We start from the raw sequence: 9,377 nt of genomic DNA on the forward strand, positions 1-9,377 counted from the left end.
GAATTCATGGAGGCAAACTTCATCTCCACCCTCATCTTCCTATGCTCATCTCCTCAAACCTTTTGGTGTTTATTAGGTACAGAGTCCAGGTCAAAGGCTGTCCTAGGGTAGGAGACATGCAGAAGGAAGGGGATGTGGTCCATGCCCAAAAGCTGCTTATATTCTAGTTGGTGATTCCACATGAGTTAGGGTTCCTCACCATGTCATCTGGTCTTAAAGTGAGGTGCTATGGTTCTCTTGAGGAAAAAACTCAGTTGATGGTGAGCACACCACACTGACTTCCCTGGCATAACCGACCAGTGAGACACTAGAGAGATGACCTGAGGGCCAATTTCAGACAGTGGAAAATGTGTTTCTCTGAGTGTATCATGAGGGGTCATCCTTCTAGCTAAAGGACTCCCATAATGACAGGCTTTAAGGACTGCTTTTGATATCAGTTCTGTGTGGTGAGGCCAACTCTGGGGACAGCATGTCTGTCACCTGTGGGGTGCTGGCTCTCAAAGACCCCCAAGGAAGCACCTTCTTCCACATGACCTAGTGCTACTCTACAAAGCCACTTGCTGAGAGATCATGGTCCAGCTCTTTCCCCCAGGTAAAAGCTTTTCCAGGGTGTTAATGTCACCTCATCCCCTGAGCTTTTACCTGGTTGATATAAGAAATAGCCACATGCAGAACAGCTCCCCTTCTCTGTAAAATCATCACATAAGACACTGCCCATAAAGCCACTCAGTGTCCCCTATAGAAAGTTGAATGCAGTTAATGCCTCTAGAAATTCAGGCCAGGGAGTTTCTCCTAACTTCAATTGCTTCTGAAGGAAAACCGTGATGTCTCCCTCTCTGCTTCAGCGTCTGGGAAGAATAATGCTCAGTAACGTGCTCAATTAGAGCAGCTTCTCTTAGGCTCAGTTCCCGTCATGTTAACCTCTCACCACACACACACATTCAGTAGTTATATTTTCTCTTAGTCTCTTTCCGGAAGCAGATGGGGAAACACACCTACAGGGCTGGATTGAGTCATTCAGCAGAACTCCTGAGGGGCTCCCAAGTGCCAGGCCCAGGACGGAGGAAGCAAACACTGCTTTCAGTCCAATAAAGAATGAAGAGATAAATGCGAGGTGATCCATACAAGGTATCAAATATCAGGAGTAACCAGCACTACAGATGTTCAGGGGAGGGAGTTAGCACCATGGCCTGGAGCCATCAGGACAGGTTTCCGGAGCAAGCTGATTGGAAATCTGAGTGCTTTTACAGTCAGGCAGTGCCCCTGGGCTCCTGGGCCCTGAACGGTCCCTGAACTCCTCCCTTGTTTGCGTCAGGGGCTGGACATTGATGCCACCCAGCTTCAGAGCCTTCTCAACCAGGAATTCCTGAAAGGTAAGGACCTGCTGTCCCCCACCTCATCCCCACTGCCAACCCAGTCTAATGCCAGCCTCCCCAAGGTATCAGTCCTTCCTGTTCTTCCTCATCTTAGGACCTCCGGGGGACACATTCTCTTTGGATGAGTGCCGGAGCATCGTGGCTCTGATGGATGTATCCTTTCCGCCAGTTCTAGGAACACATCTGCTCTGTGGGCTGCCCTCGGAGTCTAATTAGGATGCTAGGGAACACTATTCTCTCAGTATTTTCTCTTCTTCCTTGGTTCTAAGAACTCACGAAAGAGCCCAGGTTTCTGTAGATTCCATAATGACTTCCTAATTCACCAGAACAACCACAGCAACAATGATAATTATTACCATCTACCAGGCATCTCCTGTGTGCCAAGAACTGTACTGGTATATACGTATTTTCTTCCTTGTAATTCTTGCAACAACCCCTATGATAAGAATATTATCATAAAATGGAAGAAGTAGGGGTTCAGGGAGGTTCAGTAATTTGCCCAGATCACACATCTAGTGAGAATTTGTGCCTGATTTCTGTCTCTTTGCAGCACCAATGGGAACTATTTTCTCTCCACCCCTCCCCTTGCCACTGGAGGAGTCTTCACTATTTAAATAGCTTACTCAACAAGCCCCGATAAAACTAAACACTAAAACTTATAGAAAATGCCTCAGTCTACACAGCACCCCATTATTAATTACACTGCATTTGCAGATGAAGAGACTGGAGTTGGGGCTGTCCTGTGACTTGTCTAAGTTCCATGGCCACAAGTGGTAGGGCTGGGAACCAAACCCAGGACTATTGACTTCTCTCTCCCAGGAGGCATTTCCCAACAGGCAAGAGGGACTAACTCCATGGACGCATGACCCCCACTGCTGCCTTCAGCTCTTTCCTCGGGTGTGTGCTGTCTGCTGGAAGCAAGACAGATTCCCCAGCCCTTTCATGCTTAACAAGGCTCCAGTGGGAATTTGAAGCTGGCCATTGTTGAACAAGAGGGCTTTCTGATGAAATCATAAATCAGGCCCTGTCTCTGCTGGCAGGGTTTGGAATCACTCAGAGACACTGCCCATCCCCGCAGACTGATCAAAATTTATCTGCGGGCCCACAGCAGCCCGGCAGCCCGAGCCAAGTAAGCCCAAGGGAGTCACATGTGCCAGACCCCTACAAAGGAGACAGGTCTTCTCTACCCTTCCTCTTATACTCCAGTTTCTCAGAGATCTGGTTCTTTCTTTCTATTCTCATTAAACACATGGTATGGACCGACCAGGGTTGGCTTTAATACGCCAAGTGCATTCCACTTGTGTGCACACCTGGCGCATGTTCAGCTCGCATAATGCTTCAGGAGTTGCCATGACTCCTTCATGCTCTGCTTCACTCTCCCCTGCCAGAGGCCCCACTCCAACTGATGAAGGTTTTTCAGGCTGTGTTTTGGGCTCTCTCTCTTCCCCTGGATTCAAAGGATGTTGGCCCCACTTTCTCAGACCTTTCTTCTCCTTCCAATTCTTCATTTCTCTTGTAAGATAAACATAAGCCAGGTCCTTGTCAGATGCAGCGGGAGCCAGCTGGCATGGGACCACGTCCCGTCCGGGTGGTGTTGGACCAACTGTGTTACTAGTTGATGGATGGAGGGCTCGTTGGCAGGACCCTCGGCCTCTCTGCTCACTGCACACTGGACTGGTTAACTCTTAACTCCCCAGCAGCTGAAATTGAACGGGCGGCTGGATAAAGAGGAGTTTTCGAGACTGTGGAGACGTATTGTCCACTGCCAGGTACTGGCGTGTTTTCTTTCGACTAGCTCTTAGTCCATCCAGTTTAGCAGATATTTACTGGGTGCCCGACCCTGTACCAGAGTTGAGGGGTACAAAAGAAAAGAAACCTCACCCCTGCCCTCGAGAGCTCTCATTTTGTTCGGAGAGACGTCCATGCACCACCAGTGGTCCGTGGCCTCCCCAGTGGTCTTCGGACAAAGTCAAAACTCCCGTGCTACGCACAAGACCCTTTGAGTCGGGATCCTCCTTTGGGGTCCAGGAATAGCCCTTTTTCTCATTCCAGCCACTCCTTCAGACCCCGACTACAAGACTCCTTGCTGTTCCCTCCCTCCACTCCCAGCCTGGCCAGGGTCCACCCACCCTGAGCATCCAGCCAGCCTCAGACACACCTTCCCTGCAGGGCCTCCCTTAGGAGTCTCGCTTGTCCCCGAGGCCAGGTTCGTTTCCTCCTCAGCTCCTAACACTTGAACCCACAACAATAAAATAAAGTTCCTGGGTGGGGCATATTCCAGGGTGTATCACTTAATCCCTGGCTTGGCGTTATTTTGTTTTTCAAAGGGCACTGCGATGGCTGACATGGACCCCCATTCGATCGTGGGGTCCACCAGGGCTGGGGCTCCCTCACAGTCATCATCTTTCCCTAGCTCCTTCCTTAGTGTCTTGCACAGAGCAGATGTGCAAAAATGCTGTACAAATGACCTAATTAATGAATTACTGAATGAATAAATGAGTGACTATCTCATTGAGAACAATCCGGGTCGGTCTTTATACTCACCAAAAGCCAGATGAGGCCAGGAAAAGTTCTCAAGCTGCCATTTCACAGTAATTATCACCTGCAGAGGGCTATTCTGCCTTAGAACAGCTCCTGTGGGGCAGCTGTGCCTAGGCCCACGTTAGGAGTCCTGCATTCAGTTCCGTGGCACTTTCATGCTCAGTCCCAGGCAATCACTCACCTGCCCGAGCATTAGTTTCCTCACCTGTGAAGTACGCTGACGATCAGGGCTATAGTGAGAATCAGGGAGGGTCAGAAACATGCCAGGTAAGTGGAGAGCCACCCTGTACAAAATCGAAATGTTAGGGTTGCTACATCCTGTAACTGCACTTGGTCCCAGATGCAGCTCTCACCTGCCTTCAGTGCGTCCTGCACAGTGCTCATATTGTGCAAGGCACTCTTCCAAGCACTTTATAAATATCTGTTCATTTACTCCTTGCAACAAACCTGGGAGCTAGGTACTGTAATTAGCCCTGTGCTACAGATGGAGAAACTGAGACCTGGAAAGATTAAGTAACTTGCCCAGGGTTAAACAGCCACGATTTAAACCAGACTGGTTGGTTGTAAAGTCTGCACTCTTAACCACCACCCTATGCAAACTCTTTAGAGAGCCGTACTCCTCCCTGGAAAGCAGTGGGCTGCCCTGTGTGTCAGGAGCCCGGTCTAGGGGGTGAGGAAGGAAAGAGCAGATTGGTTGAGGGGAAGCTGTGTGCCTAGGAGAGGAACTCACAGCCCCGCAGCTGGAGATGAGAGTGGGCGGCTTTATCAGGCAGAGCCCGTTCCTGCCTTCCCCTGTCTTCAGCTGGGCATCCCTGCCTGCTCTGACCTGAGCCCACTCGAGTTTTAGTGAAGCAGCCTCCAGAGATGGAAAAGAGACTTCTGGGACCTCCCTCTACCCAGGACATCTTCAGGGTGGGCACTGGGACTCACAAGGGCATCTTGCTTCTTTTCCATATCAGAGGGTTTTCCAGAACACTCAAAACAACTCTGGTGTTTTCCTGAGCTCAGATCTGTGGAAAGCCGTAAAAGATACAGGTAAAGCAGGGGACCCTTTGAGCTGCAATGATTGGGGGTGGCGGCGGTGGTGTGTGTGTATGTGTGTGTGTGTGTGTGTGTGTGTGTGTCTGTGTCTGTGTCTGTGTGTGATGCACACCCTACCATGCTGTAGGCAAGGCTTGGTGCAGCAGTGTGGGTGGTCAGGAAAGAGCAGAGCTGCAGCTTCCATGTCCTTCCCTGGTTTACTCTGGCTTCTGTGGGCCTCCAGGCTCTGGACTCAGACTCCATCTCCCCAGCCTGAGTCCTCATGCGCCAGTCCTGATTGCCCTTCCCCCCAGCACAGATCTAATTGTGAGAAAATAACCCCGTATGATTGATACCTTACGAGAAACCAAGTCCCCCTTAGACACGCTTCCCTCTCAGCATCTGGGCCATCAGAGTTAAATACCCTCGGGTGAGCTTATGCATTCTCTTCACAGAGGGTTCGGGGCTAAATGAAATCAATGATATCTGTCTGCTTCAAGGAGACAAGAGCGTCCAGGCCTGGGGTGATGATAATACTACCTTAGGGTGCAGGAGTGCTTCATAGTTCAGCAAGAACTATACTCCCGTCATCTCATTTGATTGTCTCAACTACTCTGGAACGGGGAAGGGCAGGAGTCTTTATCCCCACGGTACCAATGGGGGAAATGGATCGCAAAAAGGTTAAGTAAGGAAATTGCACCTTCCTTGATAAAATGCAAAATCAGGTAACACCAGGATACCGCTGGAAGGAAAATCATAGTTCTCTCTCTCTCTCTTGGCTCCTGGCCTGGAGAGTAGGTCGAAACATGGGCTGCTACTTTTGCTAGAAAGCAAGCTATGGTTCTCAACTCAAGTGAGCGTCCGAACCACTGAGGGTTTGGTTAAAACTCAGACTGAAGTGCCTCACCCCCCACCCAGCCTTTACAGGTCAGGAGGGCTGGGGTGTACTCAAGAATTTCCATTTCTAACAAGTCCCCAGGTGAGGCCTGATCCGAGGATCACACCTTGAGAACCACTGAATAGCCAGTGAAAGTCGAAGTCTTTAAAGGAGACCTGCTAATGACTCCACAATAATAAAAGGAAGAAAAATAGAAAATAGTTGGACTTCAACTCGAAAGCCTTCAGAGGCCAGAGTGTGCCAAGTTGGAGAATGCACGCCCTATTCAAAGGCATTCAAGTTCACATTTTATTAACTCTGCTGGAGAAACCAGTCTCTGTCTGCATGGGGTCTACAGGCAACCAGGCTTGTCCTCTTGATAGATGGTCTGGCTTACAGTTTCCCTTGCTCACCAGAGCTCAAAGGTAGCCATGTGATTGGTACCTCCCCTGGAGTGCATAACTGGACATGCAAAATGACAAGGCCCAAAGAAGGCAAGGCATCTCTGTCCTGTCCACCCAAGGCCACCTACTGAGTTGAGATTCCCCCCTCTGAGACCAGTCTCTTCTCTGGGCGACTGACTTAGGACTGAATCTCCCTCTTCCAGGAAACACACTGACCCACACTAGCAGCACCAGATGTAAGACCCACACATATAGTCATGGGGTTGGGGAGGAAGGTGGTTTTACAAGGTCACCAGCAGAGAGAGACAGGGTTGGGAGCAAACTCCAGGTGTCCTGCAGCTCCCATCCCTCACGGGAATTAGCAGGTGATCATAGAGGCCGAGGTGTCCTCAGAGTAGTCAGGGTATCGAGTATCTTGAGTTGGCCTCTGGCCAAACTCCAGAACAGTGTTGTTGAGGCCCAGCCATCACTAAGAAAGAAGGAACTAGAAAACCATAAAAATACTGAACAGAAGGAATGGACTGGCCACCCAGCCAGGCTGAGCAGGAAACAATGGCGGAAGGCCACTAGGCCCTCTGCGCAGGCTTCTCGGGCCTTGCGAAGCAGAGGACCAGCCCCGCTCCCGGCCTCCTCCCCGCTCACAGGCTCGCTCTGCGTCCCAGACTTCCTTGCAGGGGTGTCCATCAGCAGCGAGCTGCTAGATCTCATGGCCCTTCGGTACAGTGACGGCAGTGGCAGCGTCAGCTTCCCTAGCCTGGTCTGCTTCCTGATGCGGCTGGAAGCCATGGCAAGTAAGTGTCACTTGAATGCCATTCTGGGGACCTTCACAGGGATGAAAGAACATAGAAGATGGCCAGAAATGCACCCCTGCCCCAGGCCTGGGCCAGATGTCAGTAGGGGGGTGGCCTGGGGTCCTGCATGAGAACCATTGCCCCAAGAGACAGAGCCAGCATGAGCCTGCGTAGTGATGTAGTTGGCTTGTGTCCCCAGCTTCCTTTCTTCACCCTATCTATTCTCCCCAGGACATTCCCCTATCCCAGGTCCCTCATTTCCTCATTACCTGGTATATTCACTGCCTCTTTCCGGAACAAGATTAAATCACTGTGTCCCCACTGCAGGTTGTGTTTATAGTTTAAACCTACTCTTTAGCTGTGCAATGAATGATCTGGGTCTCAGCTGAAGGAATTGTACACACGAGTGAAGAGCTGGGGGCAGGAGGTCTTTCCCCAGGCTTCAGAAGGAAGGCCAGAGATTTTGACACTTTTTAGTAGCATACCTCTTTGTTTTAAATGAAATCTTATGTGAAACCCCAAGCCATAATACAGCTCAGAATGGAGCTTCTGTGGTAGAAGTGGGATCTGGCCCGAACTCTAAGCCTGTGCACTATCCCTGCCACATGGCACCTCTGTAAATACTTCCTAAGACAGGCCTGCACAGCTCCAGGGCCCAGTGTGGAGAGACGCAAAGTGCAAGGGAACTGGGAGAGGGAGAGGCGCCAGTGTGCCAGAGCAGTCAGAGAGTGGTAATTTGAAGACAGGAGCCCCGAGCTGTCCCACAGGTGTGGAGTTTGCCCAGAAGGAGAAAAGTAGGCCAAGGCCAAGTACATTCTGTGTAGAGTGAGAGAGTGCTTTACATAGAATCACTGCATTTGCTCTTCATTTTCTTTTAATCCTGATTTCTCTCCTCCTCTTCACCCTAGAGGCTTTCCAGAACCTCTCCAAGGATGGAAAAGGACTCTACCTGACAAAAATGGAGGTAAGCTGCCTTCTCCTCCCAGAGATAGGGCACCACCCCAGGCCACCTTTCCTCACCTGATTCCAGGGAGCATTTTTCTCCTTGAAGATATTGAACACTCTGTCAAAGGCCGGCCAAGCCGCTGGCCCCCTTGCCTCCAATTACTACCTTTATATATTGCTAGCTGCCAAGGCTGCTTTAGGATCTTGGCAGACAGATTTTATTTTTTTCCAATAGCTTAATAAAGCAGAGGATTATGTGGGAGTCATAAATCCAAGAAGGAACTGAAGAACACCTGCTGAGCTCACTGTACATTAAACTCACTCCTATTGAGTTTTAGAAAGAGCCTCCTGGCCCAACCAGCTGGTCAACCTCAGCCATTTCTCTCACCACCTGGCTGTTCAGGGAATTAGCAGCAGATATGCTGTGACAGGGGGCTGGGACCTCATGCTTGGGTTGGAATTAGCTAGAAAAGATTGATGAGACTAGACCGAGATCGTTCAAGGGAGGAGGGCACTATTTACCCTGATCTATATTAAGCTAATAATTTTAAAGATTGGTTGTAATGATGATGCTTATTTCTTAGTGGATGAACCTGGTCATGTACAACTGAAGCAAGGAGTAGAACAGACCCCAGGTAAGACGTAGCAGCTTTAGAATCATTTATTCTAGGGACGTAAAAATTCCCCTTCTCCTTCAGAAACTACATATAAGGTTCTCTCCCTGGGAGCAGCCTCCCCCGAGATTACAGAGCCTTTGTCCATGTGAGCCAGGGCTCAGCTGCTTAGGGGGCCCCTGAGCTTCAAGGCCAAGGCTGCAGATTTCCTCCAAGCCACATAGACCAGTGAACATTCGCAATGAGTGTGGCTTGAAAGTCATGAGCGAGAGATTTAGAATTCTTTTATAAAATTAATTTTTATAGAGATATAATTGACATTTAGCATTGTATTAGTTTTAGGTATATAATATACTTTACATATGTGTATATATGTGTGTGTGTGTGTGTGTGTGTGTATACATATATATGATGAAAACTTTTATGATTTATTCTCTTTGCAACTTTCAAATATACAACAGTATTATTAACTACAGTCAGATGCTGTATATCACACCCTCAGGATTTAATTATCTCATAACTGGAAGTTTGTACTTTTCGGTCACCTTCAGCCATTCTGCCCACCTCTCAACCCTCCACCCCTGGAAACCACCAATCTGTTCTCTGTGTCTATGAGCTTGGTTTGGTTTTGGTTTTCTTTCTTTTTTTTTTTAGATTCCACATATAAGTGAGATGACAATAGTATTTGTCTCTCTCTGACTTATTTCACTTAGCATAATGCCCTCAGGTTCTATCCATGTTGTTGCAAATGGCAGGACCACTTTCTTTTATGTGGCTGAATCATATTCCATTGTATATATGTACTACAT

The 9,377-nt window shown here is 49.0% G+C and overlaps 1 protein-coding gene across 1 annotated transcript in view; it reads left to right on the forward strand.

Annotated features, from left to right (window-relative positions):
• CAPN13 (calpain 13) overlaps window positions 1–8,652 on the forward strand; it is a 51,359-nt gene extending 42,707 nt beyond the window's left edge. The window contains exons 15-21 of the mRNA XM_039888128.1: window positions 1,316–1,373; window positions 1,471–1,529; window positions 3,077–3,145; window positions 4,877–4,952; window positions 6,881–7,009; window positions 7,918–7,973; window positions 8,539–8,652. Coding sequence (XP_039744062.1) covers window positions 1,316–1,373; window positions 1,471–1,529; window positions 3,077–3,145; window positions 4,877–4,952; window positions 6,881–7,009; window positions 7,918–7,973; window positions 8,539–8,565 — 474 coding nt within the window. The 3' untranslated portion in view covers window positions 8,566–8,652. The remainder of the gene's footprint in view (window positions 1–1,315; window positions 1,374–1,470; window positions 1,530–3,076; window positions 3,146–4,876; window positions 4,953–6,880; window positions 7,010–7,917; window positions 7,974–8,538) is intronic.
• The last annotated feature ends 725 nt before the right edge of the window (window positions 8,653–9,377 follow it).

Source organism: Pteropus medius, unplaced genomic scaffold (genome assembly GCF_902729225.1).
Source record: "Pteropus medius unplaced genomic scaffold, Ma_sr-lr_union100, whole genome shotgun sequence".
NCBI classification, from domain to species: Eukaryota; Metazoa; Chordata; class Mammalia; order Chiroptera; family Pteropodidae; genus Pteropus; species Pteropus medius.